Source organism: Taudactylus pleione, unplaced genomic scaffold (assembly GCF_031769625.1).
Source record: "Taudactylus pleione unplaced genomic scaffold, aTauple2 ptg000036l, whole genome shotgun sequence".
In the NCBI taxonomy this organism is placed as follows: domain Eukaryota; kingdom Metazoa; phylum Chordata; class Amphibia; order Anura; family Myobatrachidae; genus Taudactylus; species Taudactylus pleione.
Genome location: NW_028284438.1, coordinates 6,685,250 through 6,707,165, shown reverse-complemented (window position 1 = coordinate 6,707,165; position 21,916 = coordinate 6,685,250). Strand labels below are relative to the sequence as shown.

The 21,916-nt window shown below is 42.0% G+C and overlaps 1 protein-coding gene across 5 annotated transcripts in view; it reads left to right on the top strand.

Annotated features, from left to right (window-relative positions):
* PRDM5 (PR/SET domain 5) overlaps nucleotides 1-21,916 on the top strand; it is a 261,584-nt gene that overhangs the window by 37,587 nt on the left and 202,081 nt on the right. For 2 of the 5 annotated variants that reach the window (XM_088452224.1, XM_088452228.1), the window contains exons 4-7: nucleotides 7,189-7,375; nucleotides 9,845-10,019; nucleotides 13,488-13,580; nucleotides 13,823-13,944. In XM_088452224.1, the coding sequence (XP_088308350.1) occupies nucleotides 7,189-7,375; nucleotides 9,845-10,019; nucleotides 13,488-13,580; nucleotides 13,823-13,944 (577 nt within the window). The remainder of the gene's footprint in view (nucleotides 1-7,188; nucleotides 7,376-9,844; nucleotides 10,020-13,487; nucleotides 13,581-13,822; nucleotides 13,945-21,916) is intronic. The other 3 variants (XM_088452225.1, XM_088452227.1, XM_088452226.1) reach the window with 3 other exon arrangements.

Here is a 21,916-nt window from a genome sequence, read left to right as displayed (position 1 = left end):
TGAAAAACATTGTACAGAAGAGAGGGGGCCCTAGGATCAAAATTTATCAGGGGGGCCATGCTTCTTATGGGTGGCCCTGAGGAACTTCACTCTGTTTTTTTACTTACCAGCCCATAGAGGCGACAGCCCTGTGCTGACCACTACCCTGTGGCTTGTTTTAACTATACTGTAGTAGTAGATGCTCAAACTCATTATACAGGTTGAGTCTCACATATCCAATATGCTTGGGACCAGGGGTATTTTGGATATAGGAATATTCCGTATTTTGGAATAATTGCATATCATAATGAAATATCTTGGGAACCTAAATCTAAACACAGAATGATTTTCTGTTTTATATACACCTTATACACATAGCCTGAAGGTAATTTTATACAATATTTTTAATAATTTTGTGCATCAAAAAAAGTTTGTGTACATACATGAAATTCATTTATGTTTCAAATACACCTTATACATACAGCCTGAAGGTTATTTTATACTATATACTATATTTTTAATAATTTGTACTTTAAACAAAGTTTGTGTACATTGAACCATCAGAAAGAAAAGGTTTCACTTTCTCAGTCATGCTAAAAATATTCCGTATTTCGGAATAATCCGTATTTCGGAATATTTGGATATGGGAGACTCAACCTGTAGTGGAAACCAGTGTGTTTTATTATGTTCTGGGGATGGCAGGGAATTTGGTTTGTATTTGCATTTTTCTGCAACTCAGCCACAAGGGTTTTCTGCTACCTGTGCTCAGACAAACACATTCTGCAAACTCGTTCATTTTAATTTCAATAAATAAGTTTCAATTATATATTAATATCCAGGGGCAAACGCAGGATTCTCAGAGAGGGGTTTCCATTATATATGTCTACACACACATATAAGTAGGTGCGTGCGACAGAGGCCCCCAGTAGTAGTCCTCCCTATGTAGTTCCCCTTAAATTAGTGCCCCCAGTAGTAGTCCTCCCCCTATACAGTGCCCCTTATATACTGCCCCCAGTAGTAGTCCTCCCCCTATGCAGTGCCCCTTATATACTGCCCCCAGTAGTAGTCCTCCCTATGTAGTGCCACTTATATAGTGCCCCCAGGAGTAGTGTCCCCTATGCAGTGCTCTAAGTGGGGGTCCACCATATGCAGTGCCCCTTATATAGTGCCCCCCAGCAGTGCCAGTGCCCCAGTAGTGGTGCCCCATATGCAGTGCCCCCAGTAGTGCCCTTTATGTAGTGCCCTTAGTAGTAGTCCCCCCTGTGCAGTGCCCCCAGTAGTGCCCTTTATATAGTGCCCCAGTAGTGCCCCCCAGCTGTGCCAGAGCCCCCAGTAGTGGTCCCCCATATGCAATGCCCCTTATAAGGTGCCCCTTAGATAGTGCCCCCCAGCAGTGCCAGTGCCCCCAGTAGTGCTTCCCCCCAGCAGTGCCAGTGCCCCCAGTAGTGCCTCTCCCCAGCAGTGACCCCCAGCAGTGACAGTGCCTCCACTAGTGGTCCCCCCTTGAAGTGCCCCCAATATAGTGCCCTCCAGTAGTTCCTCCCCCCAGCAGTGTCCCCTACATATATAACGAAATTTAATACACACAAAAAAAAACAACACTTACCTGAATCCCCGCTCCTGGGCCCGCCTCCGTCCGTGAGCTTGAAGGTGTAGCCCGGCTCCGGCAATGCTTCCCTCTGTCTAGCTCCCTCTGGGAGGGCTGTGTGCATGGCAACCAGCCCGTCCACTGCCGATTCAGCTGCCAGCACTTCTGCGTCAGGTGGTATGAAAGCCATCTGACGCGGAAGCGCTGACATCTGAACTGGCAGGGGCCTGGCCGGGCAGCGCCGCGCAGCCGATCGTGGGTGGCCCGGGAATGGTGCAGAGATGGAGACAAGTATGTCTCCATCTCTGAAGAAAAAAAAGATATTGGTTGTCAGGGGGGGGGGGGGTGTACTTAGAAACCCCCCCTCCGTGCGCTAGTGGTATCTGCATCTGTCGTTCAGTGTAAACTTCCATTTTCGTAGTGACCAGATATATTTATAATTCCATGTACAAACAAAGGCAAAGAGAGCAAGAAGAGCATTAATCTTGGTGCACTTTTAAGATCGTAGATCAAGATTGCAAATATTACTGAAAAAATCTATTTTAAAATTTAAAAAATAATTGTTTATATTTAAAATAATGTGTAATAACACATTATTTTAAAGAGAAACAAAGATTTATTACATTTTTTATATCTTTTCTTCAGTAATATATACAAATCTTGATCTACGATCTTAAAAGTGCACCACAATTAATGCTCTTCTTGCTCTCTTTGCTTTTGTTTGTACATATATGTATTTGACTAGATTGAGTGGTGTCACCTCAGTTGACCTAATTAAGGATATTATAATACCATTATTAAGGAATATAAATGAACAATTTCTCAATGACTGAGCTTAGGTCGGCGAGACAAGTATATACTTTAAGTGAAAACATAACCAGTACTGGCGCGGGATGATCACTGAGTAGCTAAAACTATATTTATGATTCCACAATGTGTTTGATTTGTTGTTTACAGTAACACCATGAAATAGGGATAAATCATACTGACTGCATGATCTATGAGATGGCAGGAGGTTCGTCCAGTGATATTTGTTATTTGATTGGTTCTAACATCTGTAGGGGATATAGGCCCCCATTTACTAACGAGTTTTATCACCAACATGAGTGATACATTTTGCTGTGTATGATATATGGTGCTCCAGCCAATCAGCTCCCAACTGTCATTTTTCTAACAGTTGACAGTTGGGAGCTGATTGGTTGGAGCACCATTTATCATACACAGTGATATTTATCACTCGTTTTGGTGATAAAACCAGTTAGTAAATGAGGCCCTAGTTACTTTACCTATGATCGGGATGCCTGAATCCCGACATCGGGTGAGATGCTGATGCCGGAATCCTGACAGCTGGCATCCCGATCGTAAGTATAGCGGGATGGTTAGCTGTTAGCCGCGGGGGAGTGGATGGTTAGGTTTAGTCACCACAGGGGAGTTAGGGAATGAATGGGGGAGGGTTAGTTTACTTACCTCCTGTTGGGATTCTGAGTATCGGGATGCCGCTGTCGGTCTTTTGACAGACGGCATCTCGACTGCCAGTCTCTCATATCCAACCGATCTGTAGGTTTGGAAAAGAAACAAATGTTAGCCCATTTTTTTAAAGTGCAGTTAGCATTTAAATATTAGTCTGCCTTTTTTAAAAATGTTTCTTACATAATCTATAAAACGGTTAAAGCTATTTGCACTGTTTAATTGAAATGTAAAATCCACATTAGCATGATTATGCTACAATGGCAGCAAGTACCATACTGTGTATTCTCTTACAGTGCCTGTTACCGCACATACCCCTGCAGCGGGGGGCCAATGATGTGATTTGCGTTGAATTGCTTCATCATGGCCCCGCTCCTGCTTCACAGTGCCGGTAATCTTGGCTTTGTGTTGCTAGGGCGAGGCCATGAAGACATGATCACTTGTTCATGCCCCCGCTCCGCCACCCAATGTCACGTCAAGTCCCCGCCACATCAAAAAATCCATTTATCCATATATAAAATACATTTATATATGTAAATACTTAATATTTTACCTATTAGTATACAATAGGTTGTAAACAAAAGCCATAAATAACCCGGGAACCAGTGTTCTGGGTCCTCACACACAGATAAAGGACTCTACAATTTGTTAATGTGTATGATCATATGATTTCAGTGTATTTCCTCTTACAACATGGCTGAACTACATCACAGTTAAATCCGTGTTCACTTAACAGTTGACTAATTATACAAACAAAAAGTCCTTTTTTGGTAAACATGATTTTCCTCTTGTACTTTGGGTGTCATCCAAGGCTTTAATGCAGCAGAAAATTCAATGACATGCAAATGTAAAAGTAGACATCTGCTTCAGTCTTCTTTCAGTGCCCTGGATAAGAAAATATTATATGCTGTAAGAGAGATTATTGATCTTGGAATGGTATATAATAAACAGAGCAAACTATTATGTCTTCATGTGATATTTTATCTAGTGGTTTCCCTAATTCTGCAGCGTAACAGAGATTTGTAATGTCAGTATATTTATTTGTGCACTTGACCTCACTAATGGTGCATAATCATAAGCTTTCACCTCAGTTAAGAGACTGAAAACTTATCATTTGTTTTAGGTAGTATTATAGTCCTGATTTTTGTATTAATACAGCTTCCAAATAATACAGTTATGTCAAAAAGTGTCGTGGGGCCTATTTATTTAGAAAATTTCTCCATAAATGTACGTGGAAACTGCAGTAATCTTTCACATAAATTAAGTATCCTGCATTATTACACAGGTCTGAGATGAAAAAGCTTTTTAAATGAATTTATGTGATACTTATAGATTTTTGGCTTCTGAACACGAAAATGACTCCCGATTTTGCTTATCACATCACGTTTTTCTACAAAACGTGTTTTTATGAATAAGTAATTTTTTTCATATTCTTTAAAGTAAAAAATGTATTCTGCCTACATTTATTATAAAACATTGTCTTAAATTAATTCAGTCGGTAGTATAGAACGTTGCAATTCAGTTCTTGTCATAAAACTTCCCCCCGCCCAGTGCCAGATTAAGGTCCACATGGGCCTGGAGCTGACATTTACAAAGGGCCTAAACCCCATATTGTCTAAAGGAACATTGGGCCTGATTCAGAGCCGAACGCTCTGACCAGAGCGCTCGCTCTGAATCAGTGCCCTCCTCCCTGAAAATGGAGCGGCCATATGCTGTGACCACCCACAGCATATGCGAGCGGCCAAAAAGATGGTCGCGATGGTCAAGACCATCGCGACCATCGGGCTTGCGAAGACACCCTGCGGTAGGGTCTCGCTGCCGCAAGCCCAGGAGTGATTTTGGCTCTATCAGAGCCAAAATCACTCCCACTGACATCATTACTGATGTCAGTGGGGCCGGCTTGAGACGGTAGGCGTTCCCATGGGAACGCCTCCGTCTGGCAACCACGCCCCCGGCACGCCCACCAAAGGGGGCATGCTGTCAATCAACATCAACAGTTTAGTAGATCCAAATAAAGTTTTACTTCCACCTCTACATATAAAATTAGGACTGATGAAACAGTTTGTAAAAGCACAGCCTAAAGATGTAAAACTATCAAATATCTTTGCACCATATTCCCTAACCTATACAATGCTAAACTGACGGAAGGCATTTTTACAGGCCCTGACATTAGAAAGTTAATAAAAAGATGAACATTTCGGGCGTGTAATGAATATTGTGGAACTTTCAGTGTGGACTTCGTTCATACAAGTGATTTCAAAATTTTTAGGCAATGTAAAGGATCCAAACTACAAAGAAATTGTCAGGGAAATCCTTAATAGTTACAAAAACCTTGGCTGCAATGTGAGTTTAAAGGTACATTTTTTGAATTCCCATATTGAGCATTTCCCGAATAATCTCGGAGACTACAGTGAAGAACAGGCTGAACGGTTCCACCAAGACGTTAAAGATGTAGAAAGAAGATACCAGGGTCGCTGGGACGTCAGCATGATGGCTGACTACTGCTGGATGATACACAGACGACACAGAAAAAGCTTATAAGCGAAAAAACAAAGTTTGAAGACAAAACACAAGATATTAACGATTTTTTCAATAATTATGGTTTTGTTTCTATTATTATTTGATTTTATTGTTAATTTATTAATTAAGGCAGAAACAGTGATATCATCTACACTTCTTCGTATTTTACAATAAATATGTCAAAAACAATGAAACTTCTTGTTTTTTCTTAAAAATGTATGTAACCACCTTTTAGCTAAATGTGATGTGGTAAGTTTTTTTTATATGCTATTTCTTCATGTACACAGGAGTATAATTACGAATATAAAAGCATTATTAAAAAAGCTTTCAATACCTTGTTTCACAGACCTGTTTTATTATTCTCAGTGGAGACTGCAGTTTGGCGCAATTTACCAAGCTTGGCCACGATAGCTAATACCATCTAATGATCCCTCCCTGGCAAGCTTGATGCTCTTCCTGTTTGGGCTATCAGAAAATTAGACATCACATGTGCAGCCTCTTGGGCTCACACGCGCAGTGTCACAACTAGAAGTAGCCATAACTATAACACAAATCTTTATTTCTGTAGAGACCCTAAAACCTGCTCCATACTCTTCCAGAGGTGCCATTTAAAGTTAGCAAGTACTTTATGACATAAAACATGCCTTTTTACTACCCCTGATTTCAGAAATGCTAAATTTATCTTCCTTTATCCTGTTTTGGCACACTTGCAAGCTTGAAATTTTAAGAAATACAAAAATAGAATACATTGAATACAATTAAGTTTTCAAAGGCCACAAAAGCACAATGCTGAAAAAGAAAGGAAATATTGGGCCTGAAGTGAATGGCATCGCTGCTCCTTTTGATGTTTTCCACAGTATATATGACACAGTCTGCTGTGTTACAATGCGAATCATGTCCTTGTGCAGCTGAGGAGAAGCCTTATTATAGGAAATGCGTCATCCAGCCCTGGAAGTAGGCGCATGTGAGACAGTGACCTGCTCTTCTTCTCTGGCTTGTGGACAAGGCCTCAATGAAATGATTTGTATAATCAGACCTTGCCCCTGCTGCTTGAGGGCACGTTTCACATCATCGCATGGCAGTGAGTGGAGCCTGATGGTGAAAATTTGCAACCATGTCTGTTTTGTCTAATACAGTGTTTCCCAAACCAACTCTTCAGGGAGCACTAATAGTGCATGGTTCCTATTTTCCTAGTAGGTGCACAGGTGCATTCATTACTCACTGACACATTTTAAAAGATCTACAGGTGAGCTAATTATTTCACTTGTGATTCTGTGAAGAGACCTGGAAAACATGCGCTGTTAGTGCTCCCAGAGGAATGAGTTTTGGAAATACTGGTCTAATACATTAACTCATGCTATTTATACAGTAATTAAAAATACATACAAAATTTCTAGCAATTAAACAAAAACCTGGGCATCAGTTAATGGGTTCATCGTGACAGTCTGCATGACGGGACAGTTGTGCAATATACAAGGGTTGGTTATATGAAAAAATGACCTTTTCCCAGTCATGGTTCGAAGTCAAGTAAAATAAACCAAAACCATCTGTATTGCATTTTGGATATTTTTTGACACTATCTATTATTGATTTTTATCTTGGTGTATGTTTTGGCTTGCAATGGGATGTTTTAGGAAGGAGACAACATATTCTATTTGGCTATTGAGGACATAGACACAGACACTGAACTACTGATTGGCTACTTGGACAGTGATATGGAGGAAGCTGAAGAAGAGTGCAAAGAAATTGTGACCGTGACTATCAGAGAAGATGAGGAGAACGTTAAAGAGGTTCAACAATCTGGGGAGAAAGGTGAAACAGGTAAAAGTTATCATCATATTATTTAAGCTGCTGAATGGGGGAGGGTAGATTGGGCAAGTTTAGGCCGAATATAGTAAAGGGTGTTTGTTACATCATCCAGCTTCTGACATAGGTGATGCATATGCTCGGACATGGGGGTGCATCGTGGCCACTATCAGAGAGGGATCCTTTGGGGGATGTAGTTATGAGAATGGCGGCCACGATGCTGCCGGTCTCAATACCGACATCCAAATCCCGACAAGGGACTTAAGATAGGTGTCGAAATACCGACGCCTATCTTGATCCCAACGCCGGAACACCAAAGGACGCAAGCTCAAACGAGCTAAGTTCGGGGTACCCTTAGCGTTGGCTGTGGGGGGGGGAGAGTTAGGTTTACCGAGCGTAGCGGGATTAAGGTTAGGTTTTGGGGGGGAGGTTAGGGTTAGGCACCCCTAGAGGGGAGGGTTAGGCACCCCCATGGAGAGGTTAGAGTTAGGCACCCCCCCCCAGGAGGGTTAGGTTTAGGGTGCTGTAAGGGGGGTTAGGGATAGGCACCCCCGGGGGGAGGGTTTGGGTTAGGTACTAGGGGAAGAGCTAAGTTCGGGGCACCCTTAGCGTTGGCTGCGGGGGGGGAGCGTTAGGTTTACGGAGCGTAGCGGGGTTAAGGTTAGGTTTAGGGGGGGAGGTTAGGGTTAGGCACCCCTAGGAGGAGGGTTACGCACCCCCGTGGAGAGGTTAGAGTTAGGCACCCCCCCAAGAGGGTTAGGTTTAGGGTGCGGTAAGGGGGGTTTGGGATAGGCACCCCCGGGGTGAGGGTTTAGGTTAGCTACTAGGGGAGAAGGTTAGGGTTAGGCACCACTAAGGGAGGGATAGGTTTAGGGGGGAGAGGGGTAGAGATAGGGTACTTACCTGTCCTGTCGGGATCTCCTACCTTCGGGCTGCAGCGTTGGGTTATCAACCAGTGGCTATTCAGCTGACGGGACTTCATACCCATTCCATCCTTTCTATACTAGTACTAAATACAATGCATATGAGCTTTCCAGAATATTGTATAGCCTACATACATGCCCATCATATGCAGCCTAATTTCCAGCACATTTATTGCCTCTGTATTGTTACCACGTGTAGTCACTATGTCATCCACATACAGGTGTTTATGGTCAGCATAAGAAACCCATGCTGCTGTGTGCAGCGCCATGCCACCATGTTGTCCTATAACAGTAGCTCCATAATGCCCCATATTAAAGATTCATATTGTATTCTCACAGCTGACTTCTCTCACTTGCTTTCTCATTTGTTTTTCAGCGATCCCCCTTTCCCCATTTCTTTTTCCTCCTATGATCTCTGTTCACCAAATTTTCCATCATCTTTCTTTATTCTCACTACAAGCTCTCTTTTAGGGGCTAATTAATCAAGGTGAATGCCCATACATCATTAGTGGCCTCCCTGTATTCCACAAACTCCAAACAGTTTCAGTATGTTTGCAGGAACTGACGCCATCTTCAGTGACTTTAGTTCCCGGAGTCTCGCTGCTTACTATGTAAATGAGACCTTGGTTATAAAGAGTGATCAGTTTGGTTTCCTGCGCTCCCCTGGCGCATGCATGAAGTGAAACCTGGCAGTGTAAAAGTCTCACTGGTAGCGCTCGCAGGAAAAGCTGCTTTTTGGAGCAACTGTCTATGTACCAAAGCAATATAGAATTGTCCCAATACTTTAGTATCCATTGCCGCAACTCCCGGCAGTTCTGTTTGCATCCATTTTTCCTGTTTTTTTGCACTAAAGCTGTACTTTTTCTGAAGGTAGAATGGAGAAACAATCGTAACAGAAGAATGATATTTGTCTTTTTAAATTACTATACTCCTTTACGGCCTGACATGCAGGTGTAGAATCTAGAGATCTTGTATCCCCAAAATACAGCAAAATTAACTAATAAAATAGTAAATTTACTGGTGCTGGTGACTTATGTATTACACACTGATTAAATCAGGGGTGGGGAACCTTTTTTCTGCCGAGGGCCATTTTGATATGTATAACATTATTTGCGGGCCTGGTGCAGGCCACGCCCCCTCCATGTGATGTCACATGGGGGCAGGGCCACAATCGCCAGTGATTACAGCAATGTCCGGAGAATCCTGAGGATGCTGCGGGGAGCTGTAAGGGCAGCGGTGTGACCGTCTGAAGCGTCCTAAGGAAGCTCCAGGCGGCACTGCTGCATAGATTCTGGCTGCAGGGTGCCATTATAGGCGCCCTGCTATCCAGATGAGGCTAGCAGAAAAAAGCTCAGAGGGCCAGACCAAATGATTCCGGGGGCCTAATACGGCCCCCGGGCCTGAGGTTCCCCATCCCTGGATTAAATGATGGGTCACTATTACACTTGCACACTTTGTCACCTATGTTGGTACATAATGCTGTACTTAGCATACTTCTTTATTAACATATTAATAACATATTCTTTAGGTGTGTGATTTTTGTTTTCCTTTACCTTTTCAGAGCACTGTAATTATAAAGATGACCATGACTGCCCGCTTTGTGAATCTAGTTTTCCAAGTCAGGAGATCCTAGCAGAACATCTTCAAGTTTTGCATCAGAAGCCAAGCGAAGAGAAGGAGTTCAAATGCAGGACGTGTGGGAAAAAATTCCCAGTAAAACAGGCTCTTCAACGACAGTGTGTACTTCAGATGTGTTTTATTTGTTCCTTATGTCATCTGTCTTTCTTACCGATACAGTTCATGTCTTATATGTTTTGGTGATTGATAGGGAAGAGTACTTATCCTGGTTAATGAGACAATGGGCCTTATGCGGAGTGAGTACTATGCCAGTTTGTGGAGTGTATCTTGTGTGAATTTCTTTGTGCGCATGCCCAGAAACTGGATGCACCCATATGCACCTAGGCAGACTTGCATGATTCCGGCACTTAGATTCGCCTGGGAAGATGCATTCTAATGTAGAATGAGTACACTACAGGTATCTACTTGTAATTGTTAACAGACAAAAGACCCAGATGCATATATCCTGAGAATATTATACTATTTGGGGTGCACAGGTGGAGGTGCAAATACTGGATGGCACTAATGGGGGGGAATACTCCTGGGGGCACTGCATCTGGAGGGGGGACCTCTACTGGGGGGGGGACTACTACTGTGGGCACTGCATCTGGAGGGGGGACCTATACTGGGGGGGCGACTACTACTGTGGGCACTGCATCGGGTGGGGGACCTTTCCTGGGTACTACTACTGGGTGGGACTAATACTAGGACTTACTACTAGGGACACAGAGGGCTGTATTTGTCTGCACTGCATTGGAGGGAGGGACTACTGCTGGGGGCACTACTACTGGGGGCACTAATGGGGGGACGACTACTATTGGGGGCACTGCATCTGGAGGGGAGATCTCTACTGGGGGGGGCTACTACTGGGGGCACTGCATCGGGATGGGGGACCTCTACTGGGGTACTTGGGGAGGACTACTACTAGGGGCAATATATCTGGGGCTTACTACTAGGGGCACTGCACTGGGGGGACCACTACAGGGGGCACTACATAGGGAGGACCTGGACCACTACAGGGGGCACTGTATAATAGGCGCTGGATAGGGGTGATCACTACTGGGGGCCTACATAAGGGGGACCACTACAGGGGGAACTACTACTGGGAGCACTATATAAAGGGCACCGCATAGGGGGTACCACTACTGGGGGCACTGCATAGGGGGGACTTCTACTACTGGGGGCACTATATAAAGGGCACTGCATAGGGGGTACCACAACTGGGGGCACTGCATGGGAGGGAGTACTACTGGGGGCACTATATAAAGGGCACTGCATAATGGGGACCACTACTGTGGGCACTGTATAAGGGGAACTAATGGGGGCTCCATAAGGGGGACCACTACTGGTGGCACTTTATAAGGAGAAATAATGGGGGTCTGCATAAGGGGGACCACTACTGGGGGTACTGCATAAGGGGCACTAGGGGCCTGCATAAGAGGGACCACTACTGGGGACATTGCATACTGGGGTTATTGTATAAGGGGCACTACTGGGGTTAAGGTGCATATGGAAAGGAATGTTCAGAGTGACTAGAAAGGGGTGTGTGTCATGTTGACATGCTCCATTTTTAAGTGACCACACCCCTTGTGACCACGCCCATTTTTCTGCCGCGCGCGCCGAGGACACGCGCATATAGGGTAGATGGGGCTCCATTTTTACATTTGCCCTGGGCTCCAAATACCCTAGTTACGCCACCGTTGACCCCCCTATTTGCTTTGCGAAAAGAAGTGTTATCATATAGTATTATTCCAGTGTTTGTGTTTTCAGACATGTTAAAGATGTAGAACAGAATGTATTTTCTGATTTGCATGTCTCTACTTCTGTCCAAATATTAACCTGTCTGACATATAGGTGTTCTCAAGAACACTTTCTATGGGCTGTAATTTCTATGGTGGAGGAGTGCTAGCACTAATTTCACTCTAATTAGGTTATGTAATATTCTTGAAGTAATACTATATACTGAAGGCTTACATGCTGACCTAGAAATTTGAATTGTAAAAATCAAAGTTCCAAAACTGTTTCTGTGCTGCTAGTCTTTTATTCTTCTAATTTTTGATCTTATATCGTCAATCCCCTTTTAAATTACTTTTTTACACGCCTGTCATGCCACACGTGATTTAGTCTCCCTTCCAATTTCTCCCACCAGCTTCATTTCTGTATCCTTCTTTTTACTGGATTTTATTTACTTGTCTTCATTTTTTTCTTTCTAGTATATTATTTATTCACTAGCATTTTTTCTTTTGCTATTTTGTCTCATAACTTTAATAAATATATTTGGTTTTGTCAAATATTTTTATTTTTATCCGTCTTTACATATTACTTTTAGATTTTCTCCTCTAAATACTGTATCCTGTTTTTGTCTCCTTCCCTCTTTGTATCTGTCTTTGGGGCCTATTTCAAGAAATTTTTGCAGGCACATAGGCTCCAATAGGAGCCCGTCCCTTTTGAAATGAAAAAAGTAAATTGATCGCTGGTGTTATCATTTTACTACTGGGGCCTGAACCAACGTGCTAACTGCGCACTTGTGGTCATAAGACCGCGTATGTACAAGTGTTAGTTATTGGAGAGGGATTTGAAACTGTAGTCTAAAATATAGGCTACAATTGGATGCCTAGCTCCGTAAAACTAAGCTATAATTTGGAGCTTGGTAAATTTGTTATTTCTTGCACTCGAAAATAAAGAGAACGTAGCTGATCTTACCGATATCTGCTGCAGTTCCCTGTTAATTAATTCAAATGATAATTAATGCGAGATCCACCAGAAAAACAAGTTTTCGGTGGATATGCCACAAAAAAAAGCTTTAATAGATATGGCCCTTTGTATCTCAGCCTATCTATTTCTCAGAGAGGGAAATACCAATTAGTAGAATTATTTGTAGCCAATTGGCTCTATACAGAATGGTGCTTACTAATTCTGATAATATTTAATCAAAGCTATTCTTAAATAGTACTTAAGAATATGGGCTAATTTGTTAATTAAGAACCCACTCATTCAATAATAATTTAATGCACTTTCTGTTACCATAATAGAATGAATTAGGGGGTTCTCATTTATGTTGGCGAATGCAGCAAATAGTGCTAAAGATTTGGTCCAGATAGATATAAAACAGTCCATTTACCGAATATCCCCTTTTGTCTGATAAATCTGGTGCACATTCATAAACCAATACCCCCTTTTCTCTGATATATCCTATTACATATTCATAAACCAATACCCCCTTTTCTCTGATATATCCTATTACATATTCATAAACCAATACCCCCTTTTCTCTGTTAAATCCTATTACACAGTCATAAACCAATACCCCTTAACTATATTGGTAAAACACATACACATACTAATTATGGTAAATCTTTCCCTGTATTAATTGTGTATAAAGACAAAGAGGGTATAATGTGTGTTTGTTAGGCAAATTTCTATGCAGGGCTGCCAAACAATTGTTACCTAACCTGTAAATAGCAACTTGTTTCCGAAGGACTGACTTTTAATAGACAATGGTATTTTGTGTGACAATTGAAAATCATCTCTATAAACAGCATTTTGTTGCTGTGTGTTCAGACTCTAAAATGTTCTCTTTCCTTTAGTGTACTTCAGTGCACAGAGAATATCATCTCCGGAGACACATCAGGGAGTTATCAGTGTTCCGTTTGCAATACCTCCTTCGGCTCAGCGTTGAGGTTTTATGTTTGAATTACTGAACTGCTGTCTAATTTCTGGCTTCCCCTTTTGCATGCCTGCTTTCAAGCTTCCTAGTCTTCTTTTTGACATCTAACCAAGAAAAAGAAGTGCTGTCTTACCTCCTATTTAGGTAATGCACGAGTTAACCTGATTTCTTACTGTTAAGCATGCACAAAACAGTGTTTAGTATACCCAAACGCTTTATATCATTTAAGTTTGTTTGCCGTTTTCTTTTCCACAGTTTTGAACAGCACAGAGAGGCTTGCAAAGGAGATGTACGGTTTATATGCAAGGCTGATAGCTGCGGGAAAAAATTCAGAAGCAAAGATACCCTGAAAAAACACAAGGAAAATGTGCATACAGGTATGATTTAACTGTTTATATATCCATTCACTAAGTATATATGCTTTATTAGATATTTTAGATTCATTACATGTTAGGGAATATCCTCTATACAACCTGTTCAGACGGGTGTGATATGAATGACCGCTGATGTTAGTCCGACGGTCAAAATCCCGACACAGGCAGCCCGATGGGTGAAGATCCCGACAGCGTCCATAAGTATACTATCCCTACCACTCTCCCCCCCTAACCCTAAACCTCCCTTAGGGGTGCCTAAACCTAACCTCCCCCCCCTGGTGCCTAACCCTATCGTTCCCCCAGGGGTGCCTAAACCTAACCCCCCCTCCCCGCACCCTAAACCTAACCCACCCGGGGGGGTGCCTAACCCTAACCTCCCCCCGGGGGTGCCTAACCCTAACCACCCCTTCCCCTAGCCTAAACCTAACCCTCCCAGGTGGGTGCCTAACCCTAAGTCCCCCCGGGGGCCCTGAAACCTAACTCCCCCCGTCCCGTGCAGCTGTCCGCTCTCGACGCCCGGCTTACCTTTGTTCGGCATGCCATGTGTCGGGATTTAGGCCGGTGGCTAATGACAGGCCTCGGAATTTCGATGCCTATCATTAGTCCCATGCCGGGATTTAACAGTCTGGAAGCCAGCGGTCGGTTTCCTGATTGCATCCCGTTCAGACTGTTGCATAAAGGGCCTACAAGAGTAATGCAATGTTAGGGGCCCACAAAATAGCGTGGCCGTTGAAGGGACATGGCATGCTACCAGAAGGGGTGTGGATAGCCACCAGAGGTGTTTTACCAGCCACTCACCCACAGTGTTTAAGAAAAAAACGTTTTTGGCATGTATGCCGAATTAGTTTTGATTTTGATGAATAACATCCATAATGTATAAAGAAATCGCACAGTGAACCCATTATCCTTTGATTATTGTGTGGTTTGGGATTTCGTTATATCATTGCCCAAAAATCGAATGTAATTTTTTTTCCATCAGATGTGCTAAACATTTGCAATTTGTTTCACAGAACTGGAAACACTTTATTTATTTCTGCCTGGGGCAGTTGCATCATTGACACCCTTTCTCATTTGCATGTGTACATTAGTTCTTCCTAACAATGACATGATGAGGAGCTAATGATTGTGAAACTAATGGTGTTATGACACCAACAAAATTAGTCTTTATCTCTGTGCAGTGTTGTAATGTCAAACTATTCTAGAGATATAAACAACTTGTTTGAGAAATCTGTTACTTTATTCTGCTTCCTTTGTTTCATTCATCTTTCCGTTAAGACTTTTAGCCATGCACTTGGGTTTTTTTCTCTTAAGTAAGCAAGTTTGCTCTCTATTACCACTTTCTCTTTAGTGGCTAAACAAATAAAACACACAGTCCTGTTATAACTGATACAGTATCTCTATTTAGCAATAGAATGCTATCCTGTCAACTGATGCTTTCTGAGACCTCCTGTATTACACACACTGGCTCCTCTTTGATCTTATTGAGCTGTCTCCTCTGCTCCTCGCTGAACCTTGTCCTCAGCTCCAAGCTGAGCCTTCCTCAGATTCTCACTGAGCATTTTCCTGAGCTTTTCTGTGAGACTTCTCTTCAGCTCCACACTGAGCCTTCTCCTGAGCTCCATGCTCAGCCTTCTCCAGAGCTACAAGCTGAGCCTTCTCCTGAGATCCACCCTGAGCCTTCTCCTGAGATCCATGCTTAGCTTTCTCCTGAACTCCACTCTGATCCTTTTCCTGAGCTCCACTCTGGTCCTTCTCCTGAGCTTCAAGCTGACCCTTCTCCTGTGCTCCATGCTGAACTTCTACTAAGCTCCTTGATGAGCCTTCTACTAATCTCCACATTAATGGGTATATTTACTAAAGTGAGAGTTTTTAGAAGTAGAGATGTTGCCCATAGCAACCAATCAGATTCTGGTTATTATCTTCTAGAAGGTGCTAGTAAATGTTAAGTAGAATCTTATTGGTTGCTATGGGCAACATCTCTGCTTCTAAAAACTCTCACTTTAGTAAATGTACCTCTAAGCCTTCTCCTGAGCTCCATGCTGATCTTTCTCATGAGATTCACGCTGATCCTTCTCATGAGATTCACGCTGGTTCTTCTCCCGAGATCCACGCTGATCCTTCTCCTGAGATCCACTCTGATCCTTCTCCTGAGCTCCATGCTAAGCATTCGTCTGAGTTCCATATTGGTTCTTCTCCTGTTATTCAAGTTAAGCCATTTCTGAGCTCCATGCTGAGACCTTCTGAGCTCCACGCTGAGCCTTCTGACTCCATTTGTGCCTTCTCCTCAACTCCTTCCTGTCATTTCTTCCCATATCCTCATAACCTGTATGACCACCAGATGGGTGTGGATATTCACCTTTTCAATTATTTTGGAGCATAGCCCAAACTCAAGGTGATAAACAGATTACAAACTAGCACCATTTAACTGGTGTGCAATTCTGAGCTCGACAATTACCAATGACACTATTGAATCATTGTTAATAGATTGTGGTAAGATATACAGTTTACATTGAATGACAGATGCAGATAACGTAAAAAATAAATAATAATATAATTTAAAATGACTGAATCGGCAGCATTTGTATTCTGAGCGAAGGTAACTGTCTGGTCACTTGCAGGAGAAACTATAGCTGAGAAGTGATTGACAGGTAAAACACTCAGATCACAGATGCTGCACTATGTAACAAAAAATTAAAATTACAATTAAAAAAATTGGCAGCATGGCCCCTCAGCAAATTGTTAAGGAGTCCAGTGCTTGATAGCAAATGCTCCTTTCCATGATAAAAAGGAGAGGACAATCATAGGGCTCTCCTGCTGTAGTGAAAACCTTCCCAGCCTGGTTAGCACAGGACTAGTGCCTTCAGAGGGGAGACACATTAAAACATAATGCTCCCTGTCCCAGTTGCTGTTCCACACTGAAGATGGGCATTGGGAACCAAAGTTAACAAGTTGGGAACTCCCTATGATGAGCCAGGAGTCCCCTGGAATTCTGTTTATCTTAGTGAGCAAATAGTTATTTTTTATAGAGAATTTGCTGTGTCATTGCAGGGGCAACAATCTTGTTAATCACTACGGTCCCGTAATAGACCCATTACTGGTTCTGTGATAGACCCATACTGTTCAGCATAGGGCTGGTAGCTACTGAGAGGGAGCATTCAATTTCCTGCATCCTATTTACCCCCCTGCATTTAACCACACACACACCTTGTGGGGTCCCCAGCTCTATGCTGGTTTCCAGACCTGTGTTCTCCCTTTTAAAGTGGAAACCAGACCAAGCTGAGGTTGGTTGTGGGGGAAGGGGAGCTGGAGTCATGAAAATGGAGATAGGGTTAGCTGAATTTTGGGGGGGTTTAGAAGATTTTAGAATTCACAAGCCACAGACAAAGTTGAATGTGCTTCTTTTTCTGTTCATTGTGTTGTATTCTGGGCAGTTAGTTGATTGTTACACTTGTTTTTAGCTTTAAGTTAAAGAACCAACACTTCTTTATCACATAAACTTTAACACTGGTCTTCATACTGTCAGTACCACATAAGTATAGTAGATTGGAAACAAGCATGGCTGCTTTCATCAGGAGCAATACTTATTTTCAAGAAGTGAATCCCAATGTTTAACCTTTATACATATAAGCTCAGTCAAAAATGGAAATTAAAGTATTTTCTCTTTTTTTCTTGGCTTCCAGTGTAGTTCAAAAAGCCCAACATGAATTACTTCTTAGTGGTGATCGTGGGACTGAAAGTTTCCTCCACTCACGCCACACATGCTGCCGATTCATTCGTTTAATTGGGACACAAATATTGTTGTTTTATTCACAAGCCATAGCCTGCACGTGCTTTGTGCTTTTCATTCATCCGACATGCACAGGATAATTACCTATATAAAAAAGGTGCTGAATGGAATTTCTATGTTACGTTTTGGGAAACTCAGTCCAACGTGCTTCATTAAAGAAGCATAATGCGGAAGATTAACCAAATGTTCAGCTTAGTACACAGTTTGACACGTGCTGCATCTGTAGGTCATGTCCATATGCCTTCTGGCCTATGTATTATTTTTATTTTCAAGATAAAACTACACAAAAATGAAAGATGAATCCTGAAGACGACTATTGTCATTTTTCATGGTCTGCATTTGCCCTGATTTTGCCCTACTATTCAAATTAAAAGACATTGATAAATAGACTACAATATTTTTGTTTTGTTGTTAAATAAAATATTTTATGTGGTTTATTAACTTTCAGTAACCAGAGTAATCAGAAAAAAAGGCGATATCTGATACCCTCTGAAAGTCTTTGCAAGCTTCAAACCGGAAAATCAGCTAATCAACCAGTCCTGCTAACTGAAAAGCAACTCACGTTAAACAAAAATAATCATATGCTACTCCTTGTTTTATAGCATCTGGTCGCTTTCCTGTAGTAAAAATAGTGCTTTGTGCCCTGATCATGCTACATCTGTAAATGCTTTTAGAAGAAAAGGCTTTGATAGGAATGATTACATTTGATCAAGGTCTTGACTTTTTTTTTTAATTTGGAAATTGTCTAAATGCCATTTGTTAACGTGAAATTTAACACCTCAAAATACTTCCTGAGCAACAATGGGATGGTAGTAAACTTTCTAAAAGAACAATGACCATTGGACATTGGGGGATACAATACATTCCTTGAGCATCTTCCTGGCAACTAGATTTTTATTGACTGTTGAGATTTAGAGTGCTGACTCTCATGGACCTAGAATTGTATGACCCTCTCGCTATAACAAGGTCTTTTGGGATGCAGTTCTCACATTTTATTTAACGAGTTTGCAGTGAACATAGTATCAGCTTCATATTGAGAGAACTAATCCCAGTGCTGTTATCATCTTTACTGACGCTGTGTTTCCTATCTCAGATTGTATCGATTTATATTGATTTTTCTGGACTTAGAAAAAAGTCTAATTTGAAATGTTAACAGAAGGCTCGATTTACAATCAACATAGTTTCTAATGCTTTTTAGGCAATGGCATTTAATTCAGTGCTATCATCACGTTTGCAGCAAACTTTTTATATTTATTAGTGTTAATTCTTGATTTCACAGTTCAAAATTCAGCTTATGCCATATTGACCTAAAAGGCATAAAACGTAATGTAAATGTTTTCTCATTTATTAGAGTACACTTGTAACATTTACAACAATTGAGAATACAGTTTTTCATCTTTATAACACTAGCTAAATACACGGGACACATCTGGTGTTATAACAAGGTTACTATATATTAGGGATGTGCAGGCTCGGATAGGTTCGAGTTTGCACGTGGAGTTCGGATTTTTCCCTCCAAAAAAACGGAACTCAGAACGAGGCAAAACGTCATCTTGCATGGACGAACATCATCATTCCTGGACAAAAGACCAGGAATGATGATGTTCGTCCATGTAAGATGACGTTTTGCCTCGTTGTGAGTTCCGTTTTTTTGGAGGGAAAAATCCGAACTCCACGTGCAAACTCGAACCTATCCGAGCCTGCACATCCCTACTATATATTGGAATTAATGTGGTGGCACACAAAGGAGCATTGTATAACGGTTGGTAAAGCTTTTTTTATTTTGTATTTCTTTTATTTCACATACAGTATATTTCAGAAATGTCCAAATGCAATATTTACAGATAGTGCCAAAGTTCATTATTTGTGTGTATATGACAATACTGTATTATTGGCGTGTGTATTAATACATTTGCGGGTTGCACAACAATATATTATCAACAGTAAATTGTTAATTATTGCCTTCATATATTTTTTGGGGACATTTGTAGATTCAAAATATAATTTCATGACTGCATGGATAGAGAACATTCATTTTCACTTGGAATCGTACATTTTTCAGGTTTTATGTTTTGGGGAAAAAGTAGCGAATTTAGAATGAAGGCGATATATTAGAGAAAGGATTTCCAAAATCTGCTGTTAATTCTTAAGCCAATTGTTTCTGCAAATAACAGGATGTTTTCCAATTTAACTAGCATTCCACTTATGTAACACACAGGTTCGGCAGTTTTCTTTAAATTGACTATCTTATGATTAGGGGTGTGCACCGGCCACTTTTCGTGTTTTGTGTTTTGGTTTTGGATCTGGATCTTTCTTCGTGTTTTGGATCTGGATTGGTTTTGCCAAAACCACCCTTCCGTGTTTTGGGTTCTGGGTTTTGTGTTTTGGATCTGTATTTTTTTGAAAAAAAGCATAAAAACAGCTAAAATCACAGAATTTGTAGGTTTTTCTGCTCCTATGCTATTATTAACCTCAATAACCTTAATTTCCACTCATTTCCAGTCTATTCTGAATACCTCACACCTCACAATAGTGTTTTTATGTCCAAAAGGTTGCACCGAGGTAGCTGGATGACTATGCTAAGCGACACGAGTGGGCGGCACAAACACGTGACCCATCTAGGCGTGAAACTGCAGTGGCAGACAGGATGGCATTGAAAAACTAGGCCCCAAACTGTACATAATGCAAAGAAAAAAAAGAGGTGCAAGATGGAATTGTCCTTGGGCCCTCCCACCCACCCTTATGTTGTATAAACAGGACATGCACACTTTAACAAACCAATCATTTCAGCGCCAGGGTCTGCCACACAACTGTGGCTGAAATGATTGGTTCGTTTGGGCCCCCACAAAACAAGCTGGCAATTAATCTGTCCCTGCACAAACTGGCTCTACGGAGGCAAGAAGTCGTCCTCATCCTCCTCATCCACAGATTCCTCACCCTCTTCAGTGTTATGTACATCCTCATCCTCACAGAGTATTAATTCGTCCCTTCTGGTACCACAGGTCCCTCTGTACGTTCTGGAGGCTGGTCTCCCTGGAAGAGTTGATCATTCATTTTATGAACATCATCTTCTCCACATTTTGTGGAAGCAACCTCCTACGCCTTTCGCTAACAAGGTTCCCGGCTGCACTAAACACTCTTTCGGAGTACACACTGGAGGGGGGGCAACTCAGGTAAAATAGAGCCAGTTTGTACAGGGACCTCCAAATTGCTTCTTTTTCCTGCCAGTACAGGTACGGACTGTCTGACATGCCTACTTGGATGCTGTCACCGATGTAATCCTTTAACAGACAGACGCACGCTTGTCGCTGCTGCTTTGAGGATTCAAGTGCGGCTACAGCCCACACAATTCACAAAGACAGAAAAAAAAAAAGAATATTTTTATTGTTTGTGGAGCACACTTTGAGGGTTACACCACCCTCTAACAGACAGACGCACGCTTGTCGCTGCTGCTTTGAGGATGCAAGTGCGGCTACAGCCCACACAATTCACAAAGACAGAAAAAAGAAGAAGAATATTTTTATTCTTTGTGTAGCACACTTTGAGGGTGTCACCACCCTTTAACAGACAGACGCACGCTTGTCGCTGCTGCTTTAAGGATGCAGGTGCGGCTACAGCCCACACATTTCACAAAGACCGAAAAAAAAAGAACAATATTTTAATTGTTTGTGTAGCACACTTTGAGGGTGTCACCACCCTTTAACAGACAGACGCACGCTTGTCGCTGCTGCTTTAAGGATGCAGGTGCGGCTACAGCCCACACAATTCACAAAGACAGAAAAAAGAAGAATATTTTTATTGTTTGTGTAGCACACTTTGAGGGTGTCACCACCCTTTAACAGACAGACGCACGCTTGTCGCTGCTGCTTTAAGGATGCAAGTGCGGCTACATCGCACACAAGTCACAAACACATAAAAAAAATAGTTTTTTATTTTTTGGAGCACTTTGAGAGTTACACCACCCTTTAACAGACAGACGCACGCTTGTCGCTGCTGCTTTAAGGATGCAGGTGCGGCTACAGCCCACACATTTCACAAAGACCGAAAAAAAAGAACAATATTTTAATTGTTTGTGTAGAACACTTTGAGGGTGTCACCACCCTTTAACAGACAGACGCACGCTTGTCGCTGCTGCTTTAAGGATGCAGGTGCGGCTACAGCCCACACAATTCACATAGACAGATAAAA